The 17,332-nt window shown below is 32.3% G+C and overlaps 3 protein-coding genes across 3 annotated transcripts; all 3 read right to left on the reverse strand.

Annotated features, from left to right (window-relative positions):
* Window positions 1-1,012: 1,012 nt before the first annotated feature.
* MONOS_2783 (uncharacterized protein) lies at window positions 1,013-9,323 on the reverse strand (the record flags this gene model as incomplete). The annotated part of the gene is made up of 2 exons (XM_067872732.1): window positions 1,013-8,193; window positions 8,332-9,323. The coding sequence occupies 2 exons, from the start codon at window positions 9,321-9,323 to the stop codon at window positions 1,572-1,574; spliced, it is 7,614 nt and encodes a 2,537-aa protein (XP_067730472.1). The 3' UTR covers window positions 1,013-1,571.
* Window positions 9,324-15,237: 5,914 nt separating this feature from the next.
* Window positions 15,238-16,087, reverse strand: MONOS_2782 (putative Nitroreductase family; the record flags this gene model as incomplete). The annotated part of the gene is made up of 4 exons (XM_067872731.1): window positions 15,238-15,374; window positions 15,429-15,483; window positions 15,548-15,913; window positions 15,971-16,087. The coding sequence occupies 4 exons, from the start codon at window positions 16,085-16,087 to the stop codon at window positions 15,238-15,240; spliced, it is 675 nt and encodes a 224-aa protein (XP_067730473.1).
* A 162-nt stretch (window positions 16,088-16,249) lies between these two features.
* MONOS_2781 (uncharacterized protein) lies at window positions 16,250-17,326 on the reverse strand. Its single transcript, XM_067872730.1, has 4 exons — window positions 17,192-17,326; window positions 17,002-17,134; window positions 16,870-16,940; window positions 16,250-16,798 (listed from the first exon to the last, which is right to left on the reverse strand). The coding sequence occupies exons 1-4, from the start codon at window positions 17,304-17,306 to the stop codon at window positions 16,485-16,487; spliced, it is 633 nt and encodes a 210-aa protein (XP_067730474.1). The 5' UTR covers window positions 17,307-17,326; the 3' UTR covers window positions 16,250-16,484.
* Between the last annotated feature and the right edge of the window lie 6 nt (window positions 17,327-17,332).

Consider the following 17,332-nt stretch of genomic DNA (forward strand, 5'->3'; position numbering starts at 1 on the left):
TCTGTCATTCATATATCTTTTTTGATGTTTTTAATGAGTTTTATTTTGTGTAAAAGCAAGAAATAAGAACTGCGTGTTTTTTTTAATTCTTTACTTCATCTTTTAAGAAAACAACGATTACTCCCAAATTTTTTTTGAAAATCTTTGAAATTCCCATTACAACAAAAAAGACAAAGAACAATTTCATTAATACGAAACAAAATGTTTTCACAACATTTGGGGCAATATATTTTGCTTCAGGCATTTTCATGGATAAATTAGACACATTTCATTGATTGTTTTATATCAAAAAACACTTAAAAAATGTGTTCATTTTTTGACATTCGCGCAATGTTGGAAAACTTTATGTTTTGATTTCAATGATTCCTGTTAACGGGAATGATAATCAATGATATTTTTGAAATTTGATAAAGCTAAATAAATTTATGAGCAAAGCAATTTTTCAATGCCCACTGCAAAAAAAGCTTGAAAGTCCGTATTTTCCCCCAAAATTTTATTTATTCTTTTTTAATGAATTTTATATTCTTTATTTTTATTTTTTTTCTTCTATTTTTTATTATATATGTGTGTGTTGATTTTTGAAATCATAATTTTTTATATATAAATTTCGGTAAGAATTTTCACATCTTATGCTTGTTAATGAACACAGAAAAATGAAAACTCCAATTAAAAACATTACTGTTATTTTTTCAAATCATGCATTTTCAATTAAGACAATTGAGATGAATAAAACATATCAATGAAAAATTTATTTTCTATTTCTAGAAATATTAAAAATTATCAACACCCCGAAAAAAGATATGATTTCAAAAATAATCACCCATTTATATTTTTATTAATAAAAAAATGAACAAATAAAAATTTGATCCCATATAACTGCTCGAAAAAGAAGTTTACATGGGGGGAAGAAATTTTTTAGGTTATATATTTCTTACACTCAATTATTAATAATGTTTTTTTTTCAAAACTTTAAATATTTTCTTCATTACCACACATAGGAATGTTTTTTTTTTTTTTTTTTTTTTTTTTTTTTTTTTGATAAGAGAGCAGAAAAAGTTTGGAACAAAATACGGTTTTTTTCATAAAAGAAAAAATTACGCCCCATATTCTATTAATGATGATCATTTTTTCAAATTTTCTTCTTTCTTCTAAACAAAAGAATTCTCCATTTTGTTAAAATAATTCATCTTTCCAATCATCACTTCATTTCTGTTCTGAAAAAAACAAAACTAAATAAAATAAAAACGAAAAAATAACAGAAAATAAATCCTCACTCATGTTTGAAGTAGAAATACTTCAATTGCAAATCTTTAAATTTTACGCTGAAAAAATGAAGAGAAATAAAAGAAAAAGAAGAAGAAAAATAAGAATAGATAATGAATGGCTACATAAGGAGGATAAATAAAATGAAGTGATGCTTGTGAATTGAAGTCAAGGAGAAGTATTGAATAAAAATTTGAAAAGTTGTTTGTTTTGATTCAAAAGATGAATGTCAAATATTATGAATTTGAAGTGATATGTAAACGTGCAATCCAGATTAGAATGTATCGATTTTCCTTTGCTCATTGTGGCTACACATTGTTTTCCATCAATTCTCTCAATGATTCTTTCACCTGTGCCAATGTTAATCTTTCGTTAGGCTCGTCTGCCCACATCTTCTCCATCAGCTCAACCAATTCTTCTCCTTCGATTCCTTCTGTCAGCGGTCGCACTCCATTCCTCATCATCTCCTGCGCTTCTTCTGCATCAAATTCACTCAGTGGCTCTTCTCCTGAGGTCATTTCATGGAGAATCAGTCCAAGTGTGAAAACAACTGCTTTTTCTATTCCATCATCTTCAGCTTCAGGTGCCTTCCATCGCTTCATTTCTTCCTTCTCCTTTTCATCCTCCAATTCCTCTGTCAAAACATAGATTTCATTTACGTTTCCTTCTTCAACAAAGATTGCATATGGACACAGCTGTTTCCCCATCATTTCCATTCTTTCGTATCCAACTGAAATCAAATGCTCAAACAGCGCTGCAACTGCCAAAACCACTTCTTTCCCATCAACAACATCCATCGCTCTTGTTCCCAGCGTGAAATCACCTTGAACTGAATGAATGACCGAATGCAATGTTTTGATGTTCTTTTTCTCTTTCTCTCGAAATGGCTTCTTTGCTGATATCACATTGAGTGAATGTGATTGTGAAGCTCCAGAAACAGAAGCATTCTCGGAAAATTGCAATGGAGGTTCCAAATCTGGAAGATCATTTTCATTCAGAATTTCATCATTGCTCATTGATGGAGGCTCTGGAAGATCTTCTTCATCGTTGTCAATGAGAAGTGGAATTTGGCTTGTCATCCCTTCCAGCAGTGTGGATGGCATCTCACTCATCTCAAAGCTCCCTCCATTATTTTCCCTTCTTCTCCTCTCTATCTTCCCCATTATCTCCTCATTTTCCATTCTCTCTTTCTCAACTTTCTTTTCTGATTCTTTCAGTTTCTTTTGCAGAAACACAACCACCACAACAAACAAAATGACAAAAATCATAAGAACAACAATGCATCCAACAAAGGCAAATAAACTCCATTCAATACCGCTCTTTTTTTCGGTGCTGCTCCCTCTGTCACTTTCATTTATTTCTCTTTTTCTTTCATCTTCGTCTTTTATGTTGATATCTTCTTCATCTTTTGACTGAAACTTGCTTGCATTTTTCAGAATGAATGATTTTGTTGATGAGGGAGATTTTGCATTCCCAAATATAATACAAACGCTCACCTCGATTTCATCTCCACAACTGCTGATGAGATCTTTTGCCACACTTCCTTCAACTTCTCTTTCCGATAAGAATCTATTTGAATCAAATTCATGTTTTTCAAACTCTTTCTCTTCTCCTTTCCTCTTCACAACTGAGAATGACAAGTTGCACGGAACAAGAAGCATCCCTTTGAATATCAATTTCATTCTATCTGTCTCTTCTTTTGCTTCCACACTCTCCAACGCAGGAATGAAGAATGATGAATCTCTCTCAGAAACAATCCCTTCAAAACTGCACCCTTCATTCAACATCCAAAGAGATGTGTTCGGCAAAACTCCATCTCCTCCTTTCAAACTCATCACATTCAATGTTCCAGAATCTGAACAGATGATATTTCTTCTCAGTGATGGATATCCTTCAATTGATGGATTGTTGTCAATGAACTCTCCTTTCTCAATTATCACATTTCCACCTCTCATTGTTATTCCACCTTCTGGTGAATTTGTGATTGTTGAAACTTTCATCATCACAGAACTCTTCACAACATCCACGACAGATCCAGACCATCTGCACATCTCTTCTTCCTCGTTCAAATATTTCTCATTTCTTTCCTTTGAACTCCCATCGAAAATGCAACTGTCCATTTTCACATCCAAACAATCCTCCAATTTCATCAATTTCCATTTTGTGGTCTTTGAACTGACTCCACCTAGTGTGCAATTTGCCAATTGAATTGTCTTTTTCATTGACAAGCAAGATATCAATGATTTTTCATTTCCTTCAACTGTGATATTTTCTGTATTAATATTGATAAGTTCCAATCGCCCACATTCATTTATTTCAACAAGCGAATGAGAAACTGTTGAATTGCTGATCTCAAACAAATAAATCACTGATGGAAGTGATGATGAAAGATATATTGAAGATTTTTGAAGAATGAGATTTGATATTGTGCATCCATCAAGTTGTAATTCTCCTTTTGTCATTTTTATTGTGTGAAATCGAATATTTGCTAATCTTGTGTTTCCTTCTCCAGCCGATTGTTTTGAGTCAAATGAGCAATTTATTATCTCAAGAATTCCTCCTTCTGGTGATACAAATGATTCATGTTGAGAAATGAAATTCGAATCAAACGCAAAGTTCACTCTCACCAACGAGACTGTTCCTGCTGTTGTTACTAATGCTTCTCTTGTTTTTTCAATCTCTGTTTCCACTTCAACTTCACACAAATCTCTGCTCTTTGAACTCAAACTCATTTCTTTCAGATCAAATTCTCTTTCAATCACACTCTTTTCAACAACAAATATCAGACTCAGAATATCTGAGGTCAAATGTATCAGGCCATGATCAATTGAAGCACATGGAAGAGTTTTGGTTCCACACTGTTTATCATTCAATCCATTCACACTGCTCACAATAATCGTATCGCTCTGATGAATAGTTACAAATCCAATCAGATTTATATCTTCTTTGTGTTCACAACTATCAATTCCATATATGGCATTAATTCGTGAATAATGATTCTCTCGAAGATCAAATTGAAATTGACTTTCATTAATCTGCGATGATATATTGAAGCATTCAACAAAAATATCATTCCCCACTTTTGCTGTATTTGCGGAGAATATTATCCCCACAAATGTGAAATCAAGAAACCCTCTTTCCTTTGTTGCCAGATAAACTCCTCCTCCTTTCCCATCAATGCAGCTGCAATGACTGACAGTTGATTCAATAATCTTCATTGATCCAGATGCACCCAATGTAAAGAATGTTGCCCCTCCTTTTTCACTTGATTCTGCTTTATCTTCTGTGATGTTGCTCGAATTCACAATCAAACAAATCTTTTTGCCACTCTTCAACTCCAAAATGCTTGCTCCATTGTCACTTCTCTTCACTCCTGAAAATGATGAATTATCAATATTGAGATTCATTTTCTCGTCCACTTCATTTATCTTTGTTGTTGTTGTTGATTCTGGTCCTTTGATCAGAAGAAGACATCCTTCGGTTTCATTCAACGATTCCACTCGAACATTCATCAAATTGCAAGAAACTCCAGCGTTGTTAATAACAAAAATACTGTTTCCAACATTGCATGATTCCATCGACAAATCATTCACTTCCACATTACCTCCAATCACATCTACAAATACACAATCAAATCCATTGTTCACTTCTGCATCTGAATGGAATGAACATTCAGTTATCACCAATTCTCCTCTTTTGTTTGAAATAATTGTTTTGGCTGAATTGCCAAATCCAGATGTCAGTTGCAGTTGGATATTTGTCAATTCAAGATGTTCATCATTTTCCATGAAATATTCCAGTAGATTTCCAATTGCCTTTTCAAAATTCAATATTGCTTTTGTTCCTTCTTCTCCCATTGAAGAAGCCTTTTTGATCTGATAATTGGACATGTCGAATGAATCTTGAACGATGGTTGATCCTTCAATCTGAATTGTTTTCTTTCCTTCTCCATCGTTCATGTTTTTTATCCCTTTCCACATCGTGAAGCATGGTTCTTCTTCACTTCCACATCTTGCAACATCAAATCCGCCCAATGAGATAAATATCTCAGTTGAGCTGTATGGAATCAAAAACATGAATAAATCCTTTTCTTGATGATTGTTATCACTTCCTACAAACAGAGTTTTGTCATTTTTCATTGATGAATAATCGAAGTTGAATGACTCATTTGTGACAGTTGTATTTAAATCATTTGTTGAAATGAATATGTTCTTCCCATATTCTGCATCATTTCCATCAAATACAAGAGCATCAATAAATTCAAATTTTGCACCTGCTTCAGTCAGAGAAAGAAAAATCCCACCTCCCTTCCCATTTGATCCATTTGCCGATGGCGCGCAACACTTTTCAAATCTTGTTGATGACACATACAGTTCGGACGGATTCTCCAATGAAACTGACAGTCCTCCCCCTCCTTTTCCATTCTCACTCACCTCACATTCAAGGAATGTGCAATTCTCAATTCTCATTGTATCTTTGCTTCCATCTTCATTTGAATCAACACAAACACATCCACCGTCTCCTGCTCCTCTCGTGATGTTCTCAAATGAGGTGTTCTTCAATGTGATCGATGAGCATTTCTCAACCTGAATTGCTCCACAACTTGAAAAATCACAATTTGCAATGGAGCAGTTCTGAATCGCAGCTGATCCACTTGTTGCAATCTCAATCAACCCTTTTGCTCCATCTGTGTTTGTTTGATTCATAATCACCTCATCTATCAGGCATTCACAACTTCCATTCACAACAATCACACACCCTCCAAATCTCACATTCCCCACATTCCCCCCACAATTCATCCCAACTATCTCCACTTTCCCTCCACTTGCACTCACAAACGCATAATTCGCAGAATCTACTCTGCCTCCCATCTTTATCCTGCAATCCTCAAATCTCAATGTCCCTCCTGAAGAATGAACAAATGATGATCGATCCCCAATAGATCCTCCCAATTCAAACAATATCTCGGTGAATGTTGATGAAATACTGTTCATCACCAGTGCTTCTTGCGTTTTTGTTCCTGTTGTCTCCACTCGCAATCCAATAGCTTTGTCACTCGAATCTATCTCATATGACTGCTCGCTCAAAGTTATTTCCTCCTCAAATCCAAATATACCCGCAAGCCTCACAATTCGTTTCGAGTTGGGAAACCGATACTCAGCAGCTTTTTCAATTGTATTGCACGGATAATCAGCAAAACCGCACAGCCTGAAATCATTTCCATTTGCTTTCCCACTCACAAATACAGGTGATTGAAAAGTTCGCAGAAACAAGGCGAGTGGAATGATCATCTCAGGATTATCTCTTTCAATTCCGCTCAACTCACTGAAATCTGTCGCATTAATCCCAATTTGGGGATGAAATTCAATTGAAGTGCTGTTGATCACAGCTGATAAATCCTGTGCTTCCACAAACACATTCTTTCCCTTCCAGGCATCACATCCATCAAAGACACAAAGTTCAATCCTGAAGCTGCATTCGTTGCTCAGGCAAGTCAGATACATTGCCCCTCCTTTTCCTTTCTTTGATTCATCAGCAGGCGATGAACATGACTCAAACATGACATTTGAATTGTCTCCAATTCGCAATTCGCTTCCTGTTTGCATCGAAATATGCATCCCTCCACCATCGCCATTTGCACAAGAGCAGCTTTTCAGCGTTGTGTTTGATAAGCTAAAAGAGCACCCAGAATCCAATGAACTGGAGAAAATAGACCCACTTCCAGTGGTTCTTGTGATATTCTCAAAGGTCACATTCACTATTCTCTGTGAAATTGTTGAAGATAATTCAACTTCACTGAAGATTGGCACTGAAAGAACCATATTCCGAATCTCCACATTTCTCAGTGAAATGCAATTCATATTCAACACAAATGGTGATGAATCTATTTCACTCCCTCTTGATTCAGGTGCTGGGGATAAAATGAGAACATCAGACAAAGAAAGCACTCCTGCGGAAGAGCTCACCACAAAAAGTCGTGGAGATGGATGTGCTGTTGAATCATGTTGGATTTGAATTGCTGTTATCATCAAACTCCCACTCGACACGCTGAATAAAACTGAAGAGGCTTCCAACGATTGTGTTCGAACAATTGAGTTAAAATGGCTTTCTCCAGAAACTTCAATGTGCTTTTCTCTACACTCAATCGAAGCAAGCGGAACAAACATGGAAGCTAACAGCTTCACTCCTTGAACCGTGGCATATCCTGAATTCCTCACAGCTCTTTCGATAGTTTTGCAGGGTTTGTCTTCCGATTTCCCACAAAGCAACTCAGCATCACTTCCGGTGCTGGAAACATAACGCTTCAGCAACCCCTTCCCTAACCAGGAATCATAATATGTTTGACTGCTATTGAACCAAACTCTTTGTTTTTTTGTGGTCGAGTACGATAATTCAAATGGACAGTCAATCAAATTTGGATAAATAACATAAACATCATGTCCATTTCCATTTCCTGCAGTGTTTCCATCAAAAACGCAATGCTTCATAAAAATAAAATGTTTGCCAATTTGCATGTTTATATACTGATGTATTTGAAATGCTCCACCTCCTAATCCGGCTGTATTCCCCTGAAATGCAGATTCTTTCAACAGAAACGAAGTATCAATTTCGCCATGAACAAATAAGGCTCCTGCGTCAGATCCTGCTTTGTTCTTAAAAAATGTGCATTTATCGACCAAGAATGGATCAACTTTCTTTCCGTCTCTTCCAAAAATCGTCACCAACCTTATAGCACCTGCATAATGGTCGCTAGAGTTGCAATTATCAAAAAGGCATCCTGTAATCAATATAAAACCCTCTGAAAAATTATGACATTGAAGAGCACCAACCCCATCTGACGTTGAATAGCAACAAGAAAAATTAGAATCTTGGACAGTCACTCCACAAGCAGCTTCTGCATATACAGCACCAATATGAGGAGCTGTGCAACTTCACGAATACATGTTGATAGTTGTTTATAAACAAATAAAATGAGGAAGAAAAACAGAATGAATATAAAGAAATGGGAAAAACAATAAAATGAAATTATAAATCTTTATCGTTTGTGGAATTATGTAAAAAGCATACGAAATAAATTCACTCCTTCGAACGGTTAGTGTAATTGGCAATTTTGATGCAAGAATTGCTCCTCCAACCTCTGGAGATAAGCAACCATCAAATGTGTCGTCTTCAAATGTTTCTGATTGGGTCAGAACTTGGTGCCCTGATTCTCCTGAATAGTATGCATTTGCATTTGCATTTCTGATGCATCGTTGATATGTGTTGTTGGATGAGCATAATGTTGTGCCTTCAGTGTTTATTGATTGAATAACACCTCCATAAAACACATCGCAAACTTCACAGAACGAGCATCCTGAAATCGAATTCAAACTCTCTGAAATAGAAGAAGGAATTCTGATTGTTTGTGCTGAAGCGATCGACATGTTGCAAAATGAAGATCTTGCCAAATTCACATTTTCCTTTCCTGATGAAGAAAGAAACGGAGAAGATAGCAGTTGCACAGACGAAAAAGCAGAATTCGATATGCTCACTCTGTTTGATGTTTCGTGTGTTAAAAACGCTTCAGTTGGATGGGAAGCTATCAATGAAGGAATTCCATTTTCAGCAGCAGATGTTGTGAGTGAAATGTTCTCACAACACAAGCAACCACCAGTTTGCGCGAATGGAGGAATGCATCTTTTTGCTGAATATTTCATCGAGCAGCAGCTCAAAGACACAGAAGATTCGTAGATGAAAAACACTGAACTTTTCTCTCTTGAATAGATCTCAACATTCCACACTGAAAAAGTGGAATTCATAATGTGCATGCTCACATCAATTCGAGTTGAACTCCCGCAGCGTTGACTCTCTCTCCCATCATTTTTCTCCATATCCCCTGGTGGATTGTCGTTATTGTGCAGCATCTGCAAAGAATTTGGGGGAATAAAAAGAAGTAATTTTGATGTTTCCCTTGCTTCCTCATTCTCTTTTGGACAGAAATTATCCGTCATACCTCCACATGTTGCCATTTTGGTAATAAAAGGCAGAAGCATAGCAAACAGATAATTTGATGCTTTCATGGCTAAGAAAGCGCTCTTCAAAATCTTGAATAATTCTGATCATGCCCATAACTGCAATTGAGATGTCTTTTCTCCCTTTCTTGCTTCAACATCAGATTTTGTTGCTTCTCTCTTCAAAAAAGGCAAAAAGGATAAAATGTTATCTTTATGAAGAAAAAATATATGAAGAATCCAAAAATAAAAAAGAGTGAATATATGAAAGATAAAAAGAAAAGAAAAGAAAAATATTTCCATTGCATACTCTTTTAATCCACATGAAATGTATTTTGAAAGGATGAGAAATGATCCCAAATCGAAATGATATTGAATAGATTTTGCAAACAAATGCTGGAAAAAACATGGAGGAATTGAATTCCATCATAAGAAGCAAACTCTCCAGCAAAAGGAGAGATAATGAGCGTTGAAACAAATGAACAGGGGAAATGTGAGTTGAAAATGGAGATGCGCTTCGATTTTGCAAAAGATACCAGAAGCTGTAAAAAGGCATTGTTGATCGTTCGAAGAAGATGATGATTGAGAAAATTGTGCATCTTCCACTCCAATTTGAAAAAATGATCTTCTGAAATCACTTTCCTTCAAAATTCCTTTCCATTTATTTTTCAACTTTCAAGAGACATTTTCTTGTTTGACTCAGTATTTTTCTTCTTCTTTTCTTTTTCTGTTTCACTGTTTTCTTTTTCCTTTTTCCTTTCTTCATCAACAATTTGTTCATCTTCTTCACAAGCATTCTCTTCATCATTTGATTGCAATTTCTTCATTCTTCAACATTTTTGACTCAATGCCTGCATGTTCTGCTCCTTCCTTCTCTTCCTCTTTCGAAATAAACAGCATCCGCTCATTCCTGCAAAAATCATTTTTTTATCTCTTTATCTTGATAAATTGGCGCATTTTCCTTGAATTATTTTGATGGAGGCGTTCAGAGCATTTTTCTTGCTGAATCTTCCACATCTCAACTGCAGGGAAGCTGCTGAAAATCGATGTTCAAACTGAAGGCTGAAGAAATGAAAATGTGAGAGGAAACTCGCCAAAAGCAGAAAAAGCAGTCCAAGAAATTGAATCTCTTCAATACATCAGCACGAGCCTGCAAGAATGCACAACGAAAATATCAAATGCTATTGTCATTTATTCTATTTCTTGGGAAGATAAAATATACCATCATGAAAAAGAGAAGGCAATAATGAATTAAATGCGAGGAAACAGAATATTGAATAAATATTTGAATAATTACTCAAAATGAAGTTCAATGCAAACCTCACAAGCACTTCAAGCAAACAATTTCTTGCAAATGATATTCTTTGTTCAGTGTTCTAAAAGCTTTCACCAATGTTGCAATTGAACGGAAATTCAACTTTGCTGTTGCCTTTTGCTTGGCCAATCCTTTCTTATTTTTCTGATATTCTTTTTTATTGTTTTATTCCTTTTTAAGTCCATTTCTTTCGTTAATTTCTTTGATCTTCTTGGAGTCCAATCTGCCTTTATGCTTTTTTCCTCATTCGTCAAACAGCTCCCTTTGCCCAAAATTCTTTCAATCAGATCAAAGATTTCTTTGCTTTGCTTTTCCTTTCGCTTTTCCATTCAAATCATAAACCATTTTCCAATGTCTTCATTTGTCTCGTTTTTTCTCTTTTGCATCATTCACAATTTTTTTTGGAGGCATTCCATTCAATGCCATTCTTCTGTCCAACTTTGCAGCAAGCCTTCTTAGCGAACGGCTGTGAGGCGAAATTTGACTTTTCTTCTGAAAAAGAACTTATCAATGGAAAATGAATTAGAAGAAAGCCATTTGCATTCACCAAAACAGAAAATAAGAAATTGAAAAATTGTAATTAAAAGCAAACTTTGATTTCTCAGCCACCAAAGGAAAATGGTAATTTGTTTAAAAAAAATGGTTGTTTTCTGATGAAAATGAATAATGTCAGTGATAAATCCAATGAAGATGGCACGAATCAATAAAACTGAAAGCCTGTGATAAAATAGAATAAAAAGAATGCTGGCAAAAGGTAATCCCAAGTGTGCATCTGGATGCATAAGCGCAGAAAACGGATGAAATTCAAGATTCTGAGTCTTGAAGCTTTGATGGATGAGGCTTTCAGAGGAATTCAAAAGAATAATGAGCATTTCACGAAGTCCACTGCCCTTTTGTTGAAAATACAAATAGGCTTTCAAATGGAACGATATGGGTGATTCCGCATCCTTCAATTGAATCACAGACATTTTCCATTTTCCTCATTTAAGTTTGCACTTTTCTTTCTTTTGAGCGCATAACCCGAAGTAAATGTACTATTTTCCTTTTCCTGAGTGTGAGAGACGTTTGATTTTTTGTGTGTATTATCGCACTGAATGTTCAAATTGTTGCTGACACCAAAATCCTTTTCAGCAAAAAAATGCAAATTTTGAGTTTTAAGGCTTTGCTCGATTTGAAAATGTTTTTTCCACGATTTATGGTCAATTGCATCCCAGTTTTGAATTTGCCAATAAAGATGATAACGAAGAAAACGAAATAATTTATAAAATTGGTAAAAGATATCTTTCCACTCGATTTGGTTCATCGAAACAACGTCCATTTATGCGATTTTTGATGGTAACTCCATTTTCTCGTAAAGCAGCACTCACTTCCGCTTTAATGGCAAAGATTTTGGAAATTAACTCTGAATGAAAGATTCTATTTTATTATGGGGAAACTGAATTTTTTGGATGAAACAAAAAACATACACAATTTCCATAATTTGGAAAAGTGCAAGCTCGAATAAAACAAAAAAAAAAAATATTATCCTTTTTTAAATTTGTGGAATAATTGACAAATTTCAAAAAAAAGTTGCTATTGAAAATCCAGAATGCGAAGGGAGAAATAAATATTTCTTTAATAATGAAATCTTTTTTTTTTTATTTTTATTTTTTTTTTAATTTTTTTTTTTTTTTTTTTTTTTTTCGAGGAAAATACACCAATAATTATTCAACATCGAAAAAGTTTAATTCAACATCGAAAATTCTTTATCATCAAAAAATTTGAAAAAAATTTAAAAATTCATGCTCATGTCAGTTTCTTTTATTTCGAAGTTTTATTTGAGAAATTTGTCAATTTCAATTAGAAAAATATTTTTTGGCGTTTTTTGGTGTTTGAAAGTGTGAAATAGTGGAAATAGGATAAAACTGAATTATTGTAAAACTCTTTTCAATTATTCGGGTGATTATAAGGAATTTGAGCAAAAAATAAAAGTGATAGGATAGTTCATGATCTTGTTTTTTGTGCAAAAAGACAGAAATTTTTTTCATTTTTGAAAACGTAATGTTTGGAATTTCATTTATTGCATTGGAAACTGATAAAATAAAACATTTTCAATCTTCAAAATGAGAAAAGAATCGACTGATATCAGTCTTTATCATAGAAAACAGTAGTTAAAAACATAAGAAAATCATTTCCAATAATAAAACATTTGTTATTATCAACATTTGTGTTAATGAAAATATTTTGGTTTTGACTTAAATTGAAATTTTGAACAAATAATCTTCTTTTTCGATTTAGAATTTAACATTTTCGATTTCGAATGAAAGTTTTCCGATTTCGAATAATAAATTTCGATGTTGTTTAAAACTTTTTCGATCTTGAATAATTTTTGGTGTATGTGTGTGTGATTCAGAAATTTGAAATAACCCTCTGATTTATTTTTTCACAAAAAATTATAAGTGTGTTATTCATTTTGATTTTGAATGGTTAATTTAAATATTTTTAACTCTCGTGGGATGAAATGTTGATTTTTTCTTTTCCCTCTAACGATTTGACATTGGCATTCCTAGTGTTCTCTGGAACATGAAACATTGAATTTCTCCATTCTGAACGTTGCTGTTGTGAATAATAAGCGGTAATGCATTATAATGTTATTATGTTTTATCATTTATGAATGATTATAATTATTGGGACCTGCAAAAATGAACTTGAATTTTTTTATGCGAATGCAAAGATTTCAATCTTTCCTGATAATTTTTCAACTCAATTTGAGAGACAAACGAATGAATAAAAAAATTCTCATGATGAAATAAAAAATGATTTTCATTAATAAAAATAAATTAAAATGAGAAATTTTCTTATAAAAACTCCCAAATGTTTAATTTCCAGATTCATAAGAATATGTCAGATTCTCATGAATTCATTGTGATCAATCTGTTAAATTTGACCATGATACAGATCATCACATATTGAATGTTTATTTTTTTTTTTTTTTTTTTTTTTTTTTTTTTTTTTGAATCAATTTATCAAAAGAATTTTGATTAATCACTTTTGATGAAATAACAAAACAACTACAAATTTGACATTTTGATCAAATTTCTGTTCTTGCTCAAGTAATCTCACAAAAATGGAAATAAAAGCATTATCGAGCACTTATTTTCATTTCAGTGAGATTACATGAGCAGAACCAGAAATTTGATCAAAATTTCAATTTTCTGTTTTATTGATGGAAAATACAAACTTTCAAGAATTTTTTGCACAATGCATTTATTTTTTTGAATCTCTCGTAACTTTTCAAACTTTTTCAGATTTCGAAATAAATTGGATTTTCATGTATGCAAATCAGAATCATTGTTACAATAACAGAAAGTTTTATGACCTCACATGTATTCCAAAAAATGAACCCATTTTATTCATGTTTTTTGATCACATAAGCTGTATCCACTGTGTATAATTTTTCAATAAAAATGATTTCAGAAATATATTTTGCAGCTTTTCATAAAAATAAACACAAGAAATCTTTCAGAAAAATTACTCATTTGTTTTTAAGAAACATTTAAAAGATAAGTTGCAAGCATTTATGATAAAATTTCCAATCTCTATGAACAAAAAAAAAGTAATTTTTTTAAGTAACTTTGAAAAAGGATAACACAAATATTTCTAAACTTTTTTTAATTGAAAAAATAGAAGCTTTATTTATAATTTGTTTCTCTTTATTCATTTTGGTTATTATTCAAAAATTATTAAAAAGAAATCATTAAAATCTTTTTAAAATTTTCGTATTTCATTTGGGACAGAATTCTTTCAGTTGTGAAAAAATCAATGATTTGTTCCATATTGTTTCTGAAATCGTAGAATTATAATTCAGACATTATCGTGCAATCTTGAATATAGAAAAATAAAAAATCAAGAAAAATCTTTGAAAGAACTGTGTGGAACAATATTCATATAGCGAAAAATATCGTCCCATTTCATTATTTGAATGTTTTTTTTTTGTGAAATAATAAAGAAAAATATTTGAACAATTCAAAGAATTTCAAAAGTTTATGTGGAAAAATATGACGAAAGAAAAATTGTCTTTTCAATTTGAATAAAGTCTAATATTTCGAAATTTTTTTGAAATAAAAATTTCAACAAATCGAACTTATTTGTTTCAATAAGTTTTCTCATGATAAAGAATGAAAAAAATATACACTTTTTGAAATATTTTATGTTTCCAAAATAATCACATACATTCATTTGTGAAAATGTTTTCAGTGCAATATTCTATTACTTTATAAAAAAAAAAAAAAAAAAAAAAAAAAAAAAAAAAATAAAAATAAAATAAAATAAAATAAAAAAAAAAAAAATAAATAAACATAAACAAAATATACTAATTTTAATTAGTTAATTTAAAAAAAATAATATCACAATTAGCAAATAAAACAAATTTAATTTATTAGTAATCAACACTTATGCCCTCGTCCAAAAAGAATATTTTCATCCATTCGAAACACAACATCGTCACGTCTTTGTAAGCTTTCAAATTATTATGAACAATAATTTCTGTATCAAAAAATAAATTTATAAACATAATTTGAAAGAAAGACATCTAAAAATTAACTAAAAGAATTGTAATTCTTCCAAAACTTAATATGTTTATAAAACAATAAAACAACAGAATTTTCAAAAAAAAATCAACAAGCTTTATTAGTTATCTATTTCTTTAATTTCTCCCTTCTTCCTGGGATCTTCTCCCTCTTTAATAATAATTATGTTGTCCATTCTTCTTGGCATTGAAACTTTCTTAAAATCAGGAGAAGGATGTCCAATAGATAAAGACATAACTAATGAATATATGACATATCAAGAAATAATAATAATTTTGTATAAAATGAAACCAAGATCAAGATTCGACGGTATACAAAGATATTCTCTGACAATTTCATTGCCAAACTGTCGTTTTGGAAAAGAAAATCTTAAATAACGAGAATTATTAATAAAACGAATAAAATTAAACCAGTTTTGTCAATGCACATGGGCAAGTACTTAGTCCAAACGATTCAGCTGCTAATAACATATTTTCAAACGCAATGCCAGCATCCACAAATTTTGTGAAATACCCATCAGTCCTCACAAAAATATGGATCACTGTTGGGGCTCCATAAAAAATTCTTTCCAAAGCTCCTGCTGTGTCTATACCATCAAAACATGTTGGAAGTTGCTCAAGTGCTATTTTTTCAATTTTCATTCCCATTTCAATGTTTAAATTTCTGTTTTGAATAAGATAAAAAACACATGGTTGAAGATTCCTTGCTGATACAGCAAGGCGCCCAGCATCAACAATTTTCAACGCAATTTCTTCTGGGATTTGAAACGGTAAATACTAATATTTTATGCTATCTCATGAAAAGCTTCGAACGAAAGGATTAATATTACAAACTTTTCTGCAAGTCCTCCTATTTTTTATCAATTCTAATATTTCTGTTGTTTCTGTTTGACTTAATCGTGCAAGCATATCTTCTTTTTGTTCATTTTCGTTTTCTTTTAACGAGTTCATGTGCTTTATTTCAAAATTTTCAAAGATATCATTCCCATTCCTTTTTTCTTAAAAGAATAAAAAAATTTTTTTTTCGCAATATTCAAAGAAACTGAAAACAATCCAAATTTATTACAAATCCAAATATCTTAACGAAATAATTAATTTATTGAGATTTTCCTATATAATATATGAATGGATTATTCTTGCTGTTTTCAATATTAAAAAGCAAATATTTGATGAAAATAAAATACTACAAAAGAATGGGCGAATGAAAATACTGAAAAAATTCAAAAAAATATCAACTTCAAAGATTTTTTGATCAAAATTCTTATGCAATTAAACTTCTTTAAAAAAATTGAGAAATTTCTAATTGATCCTTTTTTCAAATTTTGCAGTATGCAGAAATAGTAAAATACTACGCTGTACTTGTACCATCTGCTCCGACAGATGGATCAGCATTTGAACCTGCATTTGATTCTTGTTCAATTTCAATTTCAACGGCAGGTTCCTGTTGAGATCCTCCAGCAGATTTTTGAGCATCATTATTAGCTGCAGGCTCTTCGTAATAAACTGGCTGGGCTGGCTGAGCAGGTTGCGCAGACTGTGCGGGCATTTCAGTTGATTTTGATGTTGATTGTGTTGTATTACCAGAAGGCTGGCTTTTTGCTCCAAGAAGAGGTCCTGGCTTCTCAACTTTATTTATAAAGTGGAAAACAATATATACAACACCTATTATAAAATTGAAAAAAATTGAAATTTGAAAAAACATTGTAAAAAAAAACTATTTTGAAAAAGTATACCCAGAACAACAACCAATGATCCAAAAATGTAAACTGGAATATTAGCGCCTGACCAACAGATTACACCACAGCTATTAAAATATAAAAAATGTTAATTTGCTAAATAAATAAATAAAAAAAGAAACAACAAACTATAAGATGTAGCAACCGTATCCCAACCAATTGTCCAATAAAGCGAAATTTTCCATGATAATTGCTGGACGGAACAGCACATATGTTACCAATATAACTCCAAATAATATAATAAATAGTGAGCTCACAAGACCTGAAAACAGTGTTTAAGAAATACTTTAAAATTCAAAATATCATTTTTAATTCACACTTCCGAAATAAAAATTGCTAAAGAAATTGACTATGAACCAGCAAAGTCCACAACCACCAATGAAAACTCCAGCACAAATATCAATTATGTTCAAAACAGTATCAATTCCAACCATTGATTATTAATATATAAATTATGTAT

This window comes from Monocercomonoides exilis, assembly GCF_001643675.1.
Source record: "Monocercomonoides exilis strain PA203 chromosome Unknown scaffold14-1859848, whole genome shotgun sequence".
In the NCBI taxonomy this organism is placed as follows: domain Eukaryota; phylum Preaxostyla; order Oxymonadida; family Polymastigidae; genus Monocercomonoides; species Monocercomonoides exilis.